This window comes from Botrytis fragariae (genome assembly GCF_013461495.1).
Source record: "Botrytis fragariae strain BVB16 chromosome Unknown tig00000797, whole genome shotgun sequence".
Lineage (NCBI taxonomy): Eukaryota > Fungi > Ascomycota > Leotiomycetes > Helotiales > Sclerotiniaceae > Botrytis > Botrytis fragariae.
Genome location: NW_023501013.1, coordinates 264,043 through 278,580, shown reverse-complemented (window position 1 = coordinate 278,580; position 14,538 = coordinate 264,043). Strand labels below are relative to the sequence as shown.

Sequence of the window (14,538 nt, the reverse complement as noted above, 5' to 3'; positions counted from 1 at the left end):
ATTTCTCAAAATTTGAGAGTAAGAAATCAACCATGTCTTGCTATGTGGTGCTCATTTGAATAACTTCCAATAATTGTCTATTCTTTTTATTGCAATTTTTCAATTGTGTAACAAACCCTTTTGTTTTCGCATTTTAAAATAAATTTTGTTACTTTAGAAGTAAACCTCGTGGATAATCCTACATAACTGACGCGACAAGCCGATTTTATTAAAAGGAGAGCTTAAATCTGTGCCCTGTGCCTTTTTTAACCTACCTCACCTAAAATCCCAAACCAAAAGCGTCATTCCTCCTCTCTAACAATACAACGAAAACCCTCCACAATCCAACAATCTTCTACATTTCCCTCAACTCTTTTTCTCCTATTACGTTTTCTCTTGCTTACACAAATACACATACCCTCATAAAATGTCAGAGGTACAACCCAGACCAACGCCTCGTGGCAGAGGTTCAGCTCGTGGTGGTCGTGGAGGTTTTACATCAAGAGCTGGTGGTCGCGGCGGAGCAAGAAGTCATGCAACCAACGAGAACACATCTACTACTGCATCAATTGAGCAAAATAATAGTGAAGTCGTTCAATTAAAGAAGAAGCATGGTAGTAAAGTGAGCACCATCCAAGAATTGTTTCCAGGCTGGACAGACGAGGATGTCGTTATGGCCCTCGAGGAAACCGATGGAGATTTAGAAAGTACTGTTGAGCGCATTTCGGAAGGTAAGAATTTCATTCAATTTTCAACAATCTTTATCAAGACTATTTTCCTAAATTATGTTTACTAACCTTTCACCATCAAAGGTACCATTTCACAATGGGGAGAAGTTTCAAATAAGAAAGACCGATCTAAGTCCAAAGCTCACGATTCAACTTCATCTGCCCCTCTTAATGAGTCAACCAACACTGGAAGAGTTTCCCGGGGCGGTCGAGGTGGATTCGACGGTACTAGAGGACGTGGTCGCGGTAACGAAAGAGGCAGAGGTGGCAGAACTCGTGGAGCTCCAGTTGCGCATACAAATGGTACACGTAACGAAACTGCCGAAGTCTCTGTTCCTACAACTGAATCCAACGCTTGGGATACTGCTGCCACTACTGAAAACACGACTAAAGATACCCCTGCCGATGCGGAATCTTCCAAACCTGCTGAGGCTGATAACACTTGGAGTGCTACAGCAACCAACGCTGCTGCTACAACTGCTGCCGCTGCTACAAGTGCCGCTTCAACTATTATTCCTGATGGTGTCAAAAAGAGTTGGGCAAGTATGTTTGCACCAGCACCTAAGCCAAAGAAGGCCCCAGAACCCGTGGAAAAGCCTGCAGAGCTCCCCAAGCCAGAGGAACCCGTTGAAGCCCCAGTCGTTTCAGAGCCAGAGCCTTCTGTTCCCGAACCAGAAACCATCGAAATTCCAGAACCTATTGCACCTGTCGAGCCACCTGTCGAGCCCGAAGCTAATATTAATCTCACCCCATCGAAGGACGAATTGACGGAAACGAATCTCGAACAAGTTCCAGATGAATCTGTTCCACCCCCAAGTGCGACAGCCGCAAGCACTGCTGCAAGCTCCTGGGACCCAAGAAATGCTCCTGGAAATGCTACTGGAAATTCTACACCCTACACAGCATTGCCAACTCAAACTTCAGCTGCTTCCCGTGCTCCAACCAGTGGTTTCCAAGCTTCTGCATTAAAGGCTACCGGATCATCAGGTCGCACACCAAGCTTTCAACGCCGCGTACTCGACCAGGAAGAAGCTGTTCGCATGCCAGGAAATCGTGAAGTGGATAGAGCTGCTGTACAATTCGGCGCATTCAACCTTACAGGCGAAGATGATGTTGATGGTGATCGTGAAGAGCCAGAAACTAGAGCTCAGCCACCTCAGCATTCCCCAGTAGCACCAAGAGCTACTCTGCCTCCCGCCCCTCAACAAGCTGCCCCAGTTTCTGAAACCTTGCCAACCCCAAAGCAAGCTCCAGGATTGCCTGCTGCTACTCACCCAACAGCTGCCCCCGGCCTTCCTTCCCCACAAACTCATCCTTCTTCTCAAAGTAAGTTTCGCGCCCAACACGTTCACTTAGCAGCTATTAATTTTTCTACTTCACAGGTGCACCTCAACAAGGATCTCAAGCTGGCTCTCAATTGGGTCAATATGGCCGATATGGACAACCAGGATCTCAAGAGCAGTCTTCATTACCACAGAAGCCATACGATGCATTCAGTCAACAAGCACCAAGCTCGCAAAGCCCATTTGAAGGTTACCCAAGCCAATCTCAATCCCAGGCACAGCAACAATCTGGTGCATTCTCTTCTGCACCCAACGATTACTCTTCTTACTACACCTCTGATCCACAAAGACAAAACTACAACAGTTACTACCAGCAACAATATAACTTGCAACAAGGTGGCCAAGGTCAAGATGCTTCATCGTCTCAAAGATCTTATGGTGGATATAATGGACCCCAAACTGAAACTTCTGGTCAACAATCCCAATCTCGCTATGCAACTGCAGGAGCAGGAGAAGGACAGAACAGTGGACACACTACTCCTAACCCAGTAGCTCAAAGCCAACAACAAACTGGTGCTGCTGCTCAAACGACCCAACCTCAACCTAGCCATTCACAACAACCCCAGGGAGCCTATCCATATGGTCATCCTTACTATCAAACCCCATACTACAATGCTTACATGAGTCAATTCCAACAAGCCGGGGGCTACGGTGGCTACGGTGGCTCTCCATATGGGGGTGGAAAGGGTGGCATTCATGGTCAACCATACCAAGGTTACATGTCCCCTGGTGCACCATATGACCACACTTCTACCCCTGCTGCTGGAGGATTCGCTGGATCTTCTCTCCATGGTCGCGATTCCGCAGTCGGAGGAGGGTTGGGCGAGTATGGCCGAGCTGGATCGTCCCAATCGTCCCAGACTCCTCAAGCATTAGGTGGAAGCGGCGGTTTCGGTGCCGGTTCTCATGATGCATTTAGCCGTGGTGCTTATCCTTCAGGTCAGCACTACAATGCAACTCAAGGTAGCCAACCAGGAGCTAGTGATGACTTGAAACCTTTCGGTGAATCAAAGACAACCAATGGACCAAGCCCATCTTTGTCCCAAGCTGGACGTCCTGGTTCTGCCACCAATGCCACCCCTGGATCAGTCTTGCCACCACCCCAATCTCAACAAGGTGGATATGGTGGATACCCAAGTCATCTTCAAGGACATGGACTCCATGGTAGCCAAGCTGGTAGCCAATATGGTGGTCTTGGAGGTGTTGGAAGTCACCAGGCTGCTGGTCAAGGTCACCAGAGTAGTGGATATGGAGGCTACCAAGGTTATGGGGGTTACCAGGGTTTTGGTAATAACCAACAACGTGGTGGATGGGGTGGCAACTATGGACATTAATTCATTTGGCCAAAATTAGCTTGCACATCCTTTGGTAGCTGTTGTTGATCTTTCTTGAGGGAAAGAATTCGATCTTCATACTAAAAATTAACTGTGTTACTACGACCAAAAATTCATTTTCCTGCTTTTATTGTTTTCTTTATTTTCATTGTCTAACGACTTGATGCACAAGCAAAAAATCTGGATTGCACATTCAACAAATCTGGATTTATATCAACATTATGGCTGGCTGGATTTGTTTTCACTCTTCTAAAAGGCACACAAATTCATTGTTTTCAAATAGTTATCTTCACGACTCAAATGATGGTTGGGGGTGGGATGGAATGGAATGGGTTCATAAGGATGCATTGCATGATTGTATGAGACTGGAGGGATGCATGAATTGATTTTGAGAGATATGAGGGTGGACAATGAATCCATTGGAGAGGGTAATCAGATCACTAGATGATGGATAGTCATGAACATATCAATTTGATGGTTATTTTGACTACTGCATAGTTTTCTGCTTCATTTGTGGCAATGTGCTTGTTGCTATTGTTTTTTGTGTCTGTGAAATTTGAGTGTGATTTTGTTTGGTATGGGTAATTGTATGATGTGATGGTACCTAGGTATGCATATTAATGCAGGAGAGTTTTCTGATCTCAGTTCATATCTTTTTGATATCAACTCTTGAATATATCTTTCTCTACATCAGTCTTTAACGTCGAAAATACATGATGATGATGCATACTCAGCGCTATATACACTTTGTCAGTAGCAAAATAAGTAGTTAAGAGTTTCAACTTTTAGAGGCAAGGAACTCTTTGAAGAGAAGAAGGGGAAGAAGGAGAATGGGAGTGGGAACTTGCTCATCCGTGTTTTTTACATATATTTTTTTCATCGTATCTTTTATATTTCTCTTCTCGTTCCTGTCGTCTTTCTTTCTCTTTTATGTTTTATCTTCTCACTCCTGAGGCTCCCTGGCTGTGGTTTGAATTCCTCGGTTTACTTGCTCGTCTAATTACCTATAGTCGTCGAGTAATTTTGGATAAGCTTTCTGTTCCGTGCTTGTTACTTTACCCTGTTCTTGGATTTTGAGGAGGGTCTTTATTGATTGGTGGATTTGGGGAGTGGATTTATCTTTGTTTGGGTTGTTCGAGGAGGGGAAGGGGGAGGGGGTGTGGTGGTGAATTAGTTCTGGATTGACTTCAGGTTTTGTATCTAGTCTTGGTTTTGGATTGATTTTTCTTTGGTTTTGATTTTGATGTTTCTAGTGCTAGGGATTTGTTTGGTAGTGGTTGGACCGAGGGCTTAGGGTTGAGGATGAGTTGAGCTGAACTGACTTGAGTTGAATATAATGTGTGGTTTTAACTTGGTGTGAAGTTGGTTGGGGGAGAGTGGAGGATATAGATAGAAATCGTCTAAGGTGGGAGTGGCGGAGGAGGTGGAGAGGAGACTAAAACGAAGAGGGATCAATCGACGCGCTTGGTATTGAATTATAAAACCTGTAGTTTAGACTGTGGAGGGTAGGTATCTCGAGGTACTATAACTCTTCCCATACCTGAACAAGAGGGTGCGAAGACTCAACACCTGTACACGGCGCATCCTGCAAACACCCAGCTCTCTTTTGAGTATCTAGCAGCTGAGTCCGAGACAATACGGTATGAAATCAGCCCGAGAGCCGTCGCGATTTGTTAAATTAGGGTTTAAGGCTTAGGTTCCACCTCCTTCTATTGGAACCAAAACAATCACAATTTATATACCTAGAGAAGGTGTGTGAAACAACGTGGTCTAATGAAGTATATCCCTTATAGTCTCGAACTGAGAAAGAACGACAATTCACTCAATCAAGAACTCAAATACAAGGTTAGGTTGGTAGAGCTTATTGCCAAGCTGCGGTCACTGGGCTAATAACCAGCAAATCATATGTGACCTCCACCCCTGTGATTTTGATTATTCAAGTCCACTTGAACTGTGGGATTCGAAATGGACAAGGTTATTAATTGGCCAGTGAGTTTGTCGGCTCCTTCTGGATAGTTACACAATTGTGATGGCAACCAAGGCCAGCCTCGCAGAAATGGCAACGCCCCAAAAACGTAGAAGAAATTCATTCCCCCCAAATATTTTACAACCATATATAAATTGTATAATTTTCGAAATGGCTAGCTCATGTTCAACTCCCACGATACCGCAGCGTACAGTGGCCGAGAAACGATGGCACCAAGCCTGGGAATCACTGGAGAAGGAAGACAAAGACGAAATCAAACTAGACCCCATTCGAACGGGTTATTTGGACATTCTCTAAGACATCCACAATCTTTCCACAAAGAGTGGGAATTGTGCATAGAAAAAGCTTGGAAATACAAAAAGAAGAATGGCACAACTGTGATTTTCCGAGATCTCTTCGAAAAGATCCTTATCTGGGTGAATAAAGTGAAGGATGTGGGAGACGTTATCGCTAGTTACGACCCTGGCCATGCAGCTCTCCCTTAGGCAGCGGTACGATTGCTTCTTACGATTGCAGTCGAAGATAGCCAGTCGCTTGGGATTTTGATCGAGGGGTTGGAACAAATCCCAAAGTTGATCGCTCAGTGCAAGGTGCTCGAAGATCTGTACTCACAATCTGCTGGTCATGACACGGGCTTTGATGGAGCCTTGCTGGAACTTTATGTGGCGATTTTGACATTTAAATCACATGCAATTCAAATATATCGAAAAAGCACCCCAAACCGTCTAATCTCGGCAATCAAATTGCCCTCGAATAAATTACAAGATGGCCTTAAAATGGTATGGGTCAAACATCAACGAGTTGCAGATTGTACCAGGTTGATTGACGCTCAATACATTCGTCAATTCGAAGATATTCTTCGACAATTTGAACAACCAATCGTAAGAAGCGCAACAATTTTGCAGGACTACCAAGATTCTTTAGAACTTCAAGAGCGCGAGACGTTGTTAAAATGGCTCTCAACAATACCGTACCGAAAGCATCACAAACTAAAGCGGAGCGAGCGCCTTGAAGGCTCCTGCGAATGGCTTCTAAATTCGGCAGACTACATCCAGTGGAAGGATTCAAGTGCGTCGTCTATACTATGGCTCAATGGAATAGCCGGTTGCGGGAAAAGCGTCTTGACGTAGGTAACGCCAGCTGAGATATCAACACAATCAGAGTTCTGACAGCATTTGCAGATCCGCGGTGATCGAAAGTCTTTGTCAGGAGTCTTCCAGCATGGGGACTGCGGCTCCAGTCGCATATTTCTATTGTTCTCGTAACACTGCAGAGCCCGAGAGAGCCAACCCCGAAGAAGTTCTACGTAGTATTTTAGAGCAAGTATCATCAAATACCGCTAATCTTCCAATCAGAAAGCCTGTTGTTGAGATTTTCAAGAATTTGATAAAAGAGAACCGAGGAATCTCTCCTCCACAGGAGCTCTTGAATTCGAATGAGACTACTGAAGTGCTTCTTAAGATACTTCAAGTAGATCCTTTCTATGTGGTGATAGATGCACTAGATGAATGCGACCCTAGTAAGAGATACAGCCTTATTGAATCTTTGAAAACCATCATTGATGAATCTGCCAGTGTTGTCAAGGTTTTCATTTCGAGCAGGAGAGACAATGACATAGTCAGTCAACTTGACGATTCACCATGCATCTCAATTCAATCTAGCCACATTTCCAAAGATATTGAGGATTATGTCAAAAAGGAAGTTTCCGAGGCAATTGAAAAGAAAAGGATAGTTAAAGGAAAACTTCTACCCGAAGAAAAGAAGAAAATAGAGCAACAAATAACTCAAGCTCTTATCGATGGATCTCAAGGAATGTAGGTTCATCTGCTTCTGTTCTGGAGACGACAGTTACTGATAAGATGAACCGTTAAACAGGTTTAGATGGGTGACCTTGCAGATACAGCAATTGTGTAAGCAGGTTAGGGTCAAAGGAGATATTGATAGTGTTCTCAGAAAGCTCCCGAAATCGCTTGAAGAATCTCATCATCTTGTTTATCAAGATATTATGAACATGGAAGAGCCAAGTCAGAAAGCCGCCATCAGGACATTACAGGTGTTATTAAGCACGAGGCGGAAACTCAGTCAGATTGAGATGCTCGCTGCAGTCACTGTTGATATTGACACAAACGATGTCCTGGTCTCTACAGTTGATGAGTTACTAGACGTTTGTTGCAACTTGATAATCTTTGATGAGGAAGAACGGATTCTACGCTTTGCACATCTTTCGGTCCGAGAATTTCTGGAAAAATGCGCCCCAAGAGATTATTTCAGCATCCAATCCAGAGAATTATTCATGATGAATCGATGTCTCTACATTTTTTTGCGTAATCGCATTGCCATCACTTCCAAAGAGCAGGCACACGAAATTGTTCGACAACGTGAATATTTTCAATATTACGCAGTGAAGTACTGGCCTGAACATTGTAAATTAGGGCAGCCAGATGTGGTAACTAGCGAGTTTTTGAAAAAATTTATCGGTAATGATCTAGATATGGGCCATAGTGCATCATACGAACAGTGGATTGAAACCACCAGAGTTACAGAGCGGCGCCGAGATTTCTGTAAAATCAAAAGCTACGAATTTGACCCCACAAACCCTCCACATATCCAAGACATATCTTGTATATACGGATTGATGGCAATTATCATGACTTTGTTGCCATACAAAAATATTGATTGGAATGCATCTATGACCGATTCTGTTGGGAAAATATATTACCCATTGGTGTATGCAGCTAAGGAGGGGTATTTCATGATCGTTAGACAATTTCTTAGCAGATATAGTGACTACTATGCGAAAGGCAGTCCCGGGCACGAGATTATCTGCATGAGCCTTGGTGAAGCTATCGAGGCCTCACACATTGAAGTTGCGAAGACTCTACTTGACTATTTCATGATAGATGTCAACGATTCGCTCACAAAAGAACTGAAACATCGATACAAAAGTCACAGTCTTCTTGGTATAGCTGTTCAGAAAGATCGCGAAGAAATGGTCAAGTTTCTACTTCATCATGGAGCCAATTCGAATGGTGAGACCAATAGTGTTATTTCTTCTCTTGTGGGTGTCGATGAATATGGAATCTTGGAAGACAATTACGAAAGCGTACACAAACAAAATAACCAAGACTTTTCACCTTTAAAAATTGCTGTATTACAAGGCAATATCGCCATCCTAGATATTCTCTGTTTATTTGGGGCAGATATCATGGCCAAGGATCCTTCAGGAGCCACACTTATACATTTCATAGCTAAGGAAAATCATAATTATATGAGAGGCTACTATCCTGAAAACTTCGAAAGGGTTATTGAATATCTAATACACAAGGGCGTAGACATAGCGGCGGTTGATAATTCTCAATGCACAGCCCTGCATGTTGCTGTACATCGTGACAACAGTGTGAATGAGCTGTTGCCAGTACTTGTCAATGCCGGTACGCCTATCAATGCACAGAATAATGAAGGGGATACTGCTTTGAGTCTTGCAGCCGAGGTTTTCTTCCCATTTTCTTCGAGAGACGGTGTGGAAATTCTTTTATTACAAGGTGCAGATCCTTCCATTGTGAATAACGGTGGTCTTACTGCATTAGATCAAGCTTGGAAATCGTACAGGAACCCGCACGTGGATAAGTACCAAAGGTGGGCTTCCAGATCTATTATCCAAAGTCTGACTATAGAATCACAAGATGATTTTGCGGAAGATATATGAAGATTATTTGTCGATGAATATTAGGTACCCATAGGTGGTGGGTTTCCCACCGAAGGTGTCAAATCGAAATGGAACAAGCGAGTGTTGAAATCGTGTAGGGTGGTATTGAATATTGAGGGGACTCGGTTTTCATTCAAGATACAGTCGCATGTGAATTCGATTGAGGTATTGAAAGATGATCACGTTTCGAGGTGTCAAAGTGCTGTTATATGTAATAGATGGTCAAAACTTCACTTTAAGATTATGGGCATTCATTCTTTACGGACGCATTTTAATATAAGAGACTTTGCACCATAACACATTTCTTTGACCTACAATGATAATCAATCGACTTCAAAAATGGTATGATATGTGAATAGTCCTGCATCGAACCAGAGAAATCATTTGAACAAAGACCAAATACAAATATTCATTTAGAATCATGAGGAGAATGGGACATTGAACTACATGAAGCAACTTTTTATACATAATTGATTGATTTCATGTCAAGTAATCCGCGATTATCACATAAGCTGAGAAAACTTTGCTTGTATGAGGAGAGACCAATGGTTCATTCTTAGACTGAAAGCTTAGTGAATCAAGGAGAAGGTTGAGTGAGTAGATGTAGTCGATATCTACATCACTTGGACCATCACCTTTTTGTGGCACCAAAGGCCGAATTTTTCTTAAACTACGCGGTCAGAATCATCAGATTGAGTTACATACAAAGCCAAGCCATAAGTACCCACACCCATATGATATGTTGTGAGAAGCACCCTGAAGTTTAGTTCATTTATTGGAACGGTGAGATAGCACTGGGAATTCATTCCAAGACATAATTATCCCTCAATTATATATCAAGGCTCCCCAACTCTGTAAATCAACTTCTCCCCGCTTACTTTTCCTTCTTTCATTTCTCTCATTCCTTCTAATATTCCCTTCAAGCCACCATGCATTATCTTCACCGGATGATTCTTAATCAGCCCATTCTCTAACAATCTTTCCAATAGTGCAAAAGCTTTTTTCCCGAGTTCAAAATCTTCAGGAGCAGCTGGCCATACTTCTCCTTCGATCTCATACTCTTCGCCAGTAACCGAGTATCCGAGGAAGAAAATGTTTCTAACGTCATCTCTGGGCATTTCAATACCCATGAGATTTACATAAAGATTGTGGCCGGAGGTAGATAGTGCATTGGCACAGATTTGAGCGCTGGATTGGGTGGCTATTGTGTCGAAGACGTGGTGAAGTTTGTTCTGAGTAAGCGAGCGGATTTCGGCTCCGCAGTTGGTATCATGCTGGATGATATTAGCACGCTATCTTGGAGTTTTGAGCATTTCAGATGTAGATTCAATCTTCAGACAAAGCCGCGACTTAGTCAAGAAATTCCACAAGCCAAAAGTTGTCTTCTCTTACATAATCTAAAACATGATCCGCACCTAAGCTTTTCAACAGCTCAAAGTTCTTCGGTGACGTCGTAGTGATTACTTGCAATCCGGACCTTTTATGGTATCTGTTAGTTATTAATAAATGGTTGACTGGGGACAGAGAACTTACAACTTTGCAAACTGAATGGCTAATGTTCCAGTTGCCGAGCTTCCTCCATAAATCAAAATAGGGAGCTCGCGCTGACGATTCGGCATGGAAAGCGGAAATTTCAGGAGGGTTAAAGACAAGTATTTGTAGAAGCCCAATGCAACAGTAGTGACTCCGACGCCAAGCGATGCAGCTTCCTCAAAACTGACATTATCCGGAATGTGAAATGCAACATCGCCTTTGACCACAATATACGTTGCGAATGTTCCATCTTCAGGCTCGAGGTCATTTCCTATATTGTTATCAGCACTTGTCAAACAGATTCATTTCATTATACACAAGACGAACCTCCATGTGCCATCCCCGCTATTCTATCTCCCTTCTTCCATTCTTTCTCCACACCCTTCCCAACCTCAACCACGATCCCGGCAAAATCACATCCCAAAAGCGTGGGACCCTTTGTCCTTGGACTGGACTTTTCATCTACGGTTTGCCAATCTGTGGGATTTATTGCAACGGCAATTGTCTTAACGAAAATGTAACCATCCCGAAGTCGTGGGATGGGAATTGGCTGCAATCTTGCTTCTCCAACAGCTGTTTTGACAATTCCGTAGTTCTCTGGGGTGGAATTCATTTTGGGGTAAGATAACAAACTGAGAATGACCTTCAACAGTTCTGAAGGTGAATTGTGAGAATCGTGAAAACCTGATCCGTTCTTATAAGCTACGAATCCATGAATAATACGCCCGTTGCTGACAATTGTATTTCTCAACATCAACAGAGCGGAGTTCGGATAAGGAGTTAATCATCTTCTACTCAAGGATATCGATCGGGATGACTGCATGATCGGTGTTCAGAAACAAAAAGGTTTATAAGCGTAATCAGTCAGCATTTGGACTTTCTGTTCAGGTGATCGAGGACGATATGTTAATGGTGGTCTGTGCTCGGACGAACTTTGAGAGGTTCTAGTTGGCGACCTCGATGTGCTGTGTTACGAGGAGGCAGACCGATGGCAATTGAACCATGACCATGTACAGAAGTTTCTTGTATGTACAATAACAATGACTGAGAACTTACAGCTGTATTGCTATCAAGATATCCGACTCACATTTAGTCGTGCTACCATCATTTGATTTACTAGAACATCATGTACTAGTCGTAAATGGTATGTACTAGGAAAAGATCTTTGCAGTTTAACTCGTAGCATCACATAAATTTATTATAATGTGTCTTTAACTAGGGACGCTAGACCAAGTTGATCCTACCTTCACCTACCCCATCGCTAAGATTACCCCATGTTCCCCCTAAAACCTTAAAATAAAGTTTAGCGAGAATTTAATTTCAGATGGAAATTCATTGGCCCACAACTTCATGTTACATCTCTGCACCTTTTAGAGAGTCTATAATCTGAGTACCGATAGATGTAAACAGACTCGATTGTCTATAGTGAGCAATTGTATCGATGAGGTTTTAAGTTGGGTGACTGGCTGCATATTACTGGGCACATCCCTTCACTTGAAGAGTGTCTAGTCGAGTGACTAATGTACATAATTCGCGAAAGTAATTAGTGTGGCTAGTACATGAATATATATTCTATGCTTGTACAATAAGGTGGTTTCGCTCGATTACTATGCTTCACCAATACTTCAATCTAACGTGGCCAACACTCCTGATATTCTGATCAGGCTTATAAAACAGGCATTTAGCTGCAGTAGATGCAATATAATACTCTTGGAGCTTTCCGCTTGAAATGCGAGGGTTTCAATTATTGGCTGTGGCTCATCTCGAGTATAATGCCATTACCAACTAGACTTCCGATATTCCGCAGCGTCAGTGAAGCAAATGATAAATGGCATATATTCAGCAACAAGCCACTTGAGAAATACTTATTCGATAAAATTGAAGTCACAGCGTGATTGCGGTCATATTGATTGTACATATCATATAAAAATAATTTACAAGATAACCAGAGTCGCCTCGAATTGTCTTACTAGAGCCCACACAACAGTAAAAAGCCGAATTTGTAACAATCCAATTCATCTAAATTGTATCGTAGGCTTCGAATCCCAGCTAAAGAGCCAGAGAAACAATGCCCCCCACCCACATCGCATTTGACCTGCAGAGACGAGCCCATCTCCTGCCTGTACGATATGAGGCCATGTTCACACGCCCTACCTTTATCCTCCCTTCCATATCATCGCGGTCGCCCTCGGTCGTGATCGAAATTCTAAAGAAAAAATCAACTCGTTGGTAGTTGCAACTGACACTTACGTTGAGCATGCTGAATTGTACTTGGGCCACCACCCCCTATCAGACAAAGCTGACCCCAAGTAAACTCGTATAATGAAGAAGAAGAAGAAAAGATCTGAGAGAGGGGGAAAATGATGATACTTATAGGCAAAATAATTCTTTTAAACCTTTTAGTGCGATTCCTGAATTTTGAGCAAACAGGACATACATGGCTAAACTTGGTAAAAGAGAACTGCATGAGGGGGGATTTCGAAATTTCGCGGCTTCAAAATTCAACCAATGGTCCTTTGAGATAATGTAAAAGTGTACTAAAATCGATAGTATTGTCCAAAATACCCCCTAAAAAACGTAACGATATATTGCAAGGGATAGCATTGGTTAAAGAGAATGTCCGTATGGTTGAATTATTTAAATCCCCCTGAAAAGATACTTCGAGTGAAAGGATTGGTTACTGAGGATGGAATCGGTGTTTTCACGGCAACGCTACTCGAGTTATTACAAATAGATTGTAGTCTGGATCGATCGTGAAGATGCTATGGGGACGTACTTGGTAGGAATCGAACACATCTCTAAACATGAAGTAAAAAGAGAGAAGGCGATACTAGATCACATGTTGAATTGTTCCCACGAGGATATGCGAAATGAACAGGCCAATGTGAATCCATGTTAAGTATGCTGAGCATTGAGATGCAGCATTTCATTGCGATAAGTTACGGAAACGGGTTGCGAAGCTCAGACTATTGGCAGATACATAGGGGCGGCGAGACATGGCATGATTGCACCTTCCTTATTTATGAGGTGATAATAGCTCACATTCCTTCATCTTTCTGAAAGAGACCACACATGAAAGAACAATTACCATTTAATGTTGAACACTCGAATACTATTATCAAATATATATGAAAAATTTCATTGCTTATTAGCACACGCTTCGAGTTTTAAATTCGACTCATACCCTCAAGCAATTGAAAAGCTCAAGATTTAGAAACTGAATGACAAAAACCATCCATCTTCGACACGCTACTTTCGGACTCTTCCGGATTCGATCTCGCTCTACAGTCAGAACGATTGAGAATACCGCGGGTATTGGCACATGAATTGAAGTCTCTAAAGTCTAAACCACGAAGATTGAAGTTAACGGCATTCGATGCAGTATCCAAAGAACCAAGAAACATTGATCGAATGTTATGGCGACGTTTATCGAATATCAATACCGACATCTAGATCTTTATCTCCGAGTCTCAGGACGTCGCGAATCCAAGACAAATACCTCTTGAATCTATCGCAAAACACGAAACTGGCTCTAGACTTGATAGAACCAGACAAAAACGAGAGTTCCTATGGAATGGAAAGATAGGAATGCGATACAGAATTGAACAGAGAGTAATTAGCAAAGACTCACATAGCGCTTGATTTTCTTGGTTGAGGACTCGCTCTTGATAGATTCAGCAGTTGAGATGACCTTCCCGGTTTTAAGAAAATGTATCGCTGATTACATGGGATGAATGGAGGGCAAAAAGGCCTACAAGATGAAGCTATCAATATGCCATTACGTCTCAGATCTACCAGGCAAGAAAGGAAGCGAATCTAGAATCATTATACGTGAAACTTAAATCATGACATTGCTGAAGACATGGCTGGTTCCCATGGACCAGATGGCAGAAAAGTATTCATAATGATATGTACTCGGTAGGATCTC

The 14,538-nt window shown here is 42.6% G+C and overlaps 3 protein-coding genes across 3 annotated transcripts; 2 read left to right on the top strand and 1 right to left on the bottom strand.

Moving 5' to 3' along the window:
• Positions 1-406: 406 nt before the first annotated feature.
• Bfra_010452 (putative rnapii degradation factor def1 protein) lies at positions 407-3,384 on the top strand (the record flags this gene model as incomplete). Its single annotated transcript, XM_037340784.1, has 3 exons — positions 407-710; positions 792-2,033; positions 2,090-3,384. The coding sequence occupies 3 exons, from the start codon at positions 407-409 to the stop codon at positions 3,382-3,384; spliced, it is 2,841 nt and encodes a 946-aa protein (XP_037186427.1).
• Positions 3,385-5,532: 2,148 nt separating this feature from the next.
• Bfra_010451 (putative ankyrin repeat protein) lies at positions 5,533-9,077 on the top strand (the record flags this gene model as incomplete). The annotated part of the gene is made up of 4 exons (XM_037340783.1): positions 5,533-5,787; positions 5,857-6,497; positions 6,553-7,185; positions 7,247-9,077. The coding sequence occupies 4 exons, from the start codon at positions 5,533-5,535 to the stop codon at positions 9,075-9,077; spliced, it is 3,360 nt and encodes a 1,119-aa protein (XP_037186426.1).
• An 836-nt stretch (positions 9,078-9,913) lies between these two features.
• Positions 9,914-11,223, bottom strand: Bfra_010450 (putative zinc-binding oxidoreductase protein; the record flags this gene model as incomplete). Its single annotated transcript, XM_037340782.1, has 4 exons — positions 9,914-10,351; positions 10,470-10,554; positions 10,611-10,881; positions 10,938-11,223. The coding sequence occupies 4 exons, from the start codon at positions 11,221-11,223 to the stop codon at positions 9,914-9,916; spliced, it is 1,080 nt and encodes a 359-aa protein (XP_037186425.1).
• Between the last annotated feature and the right edge of the window lie 3,315 nt (positions 11,224-14,538).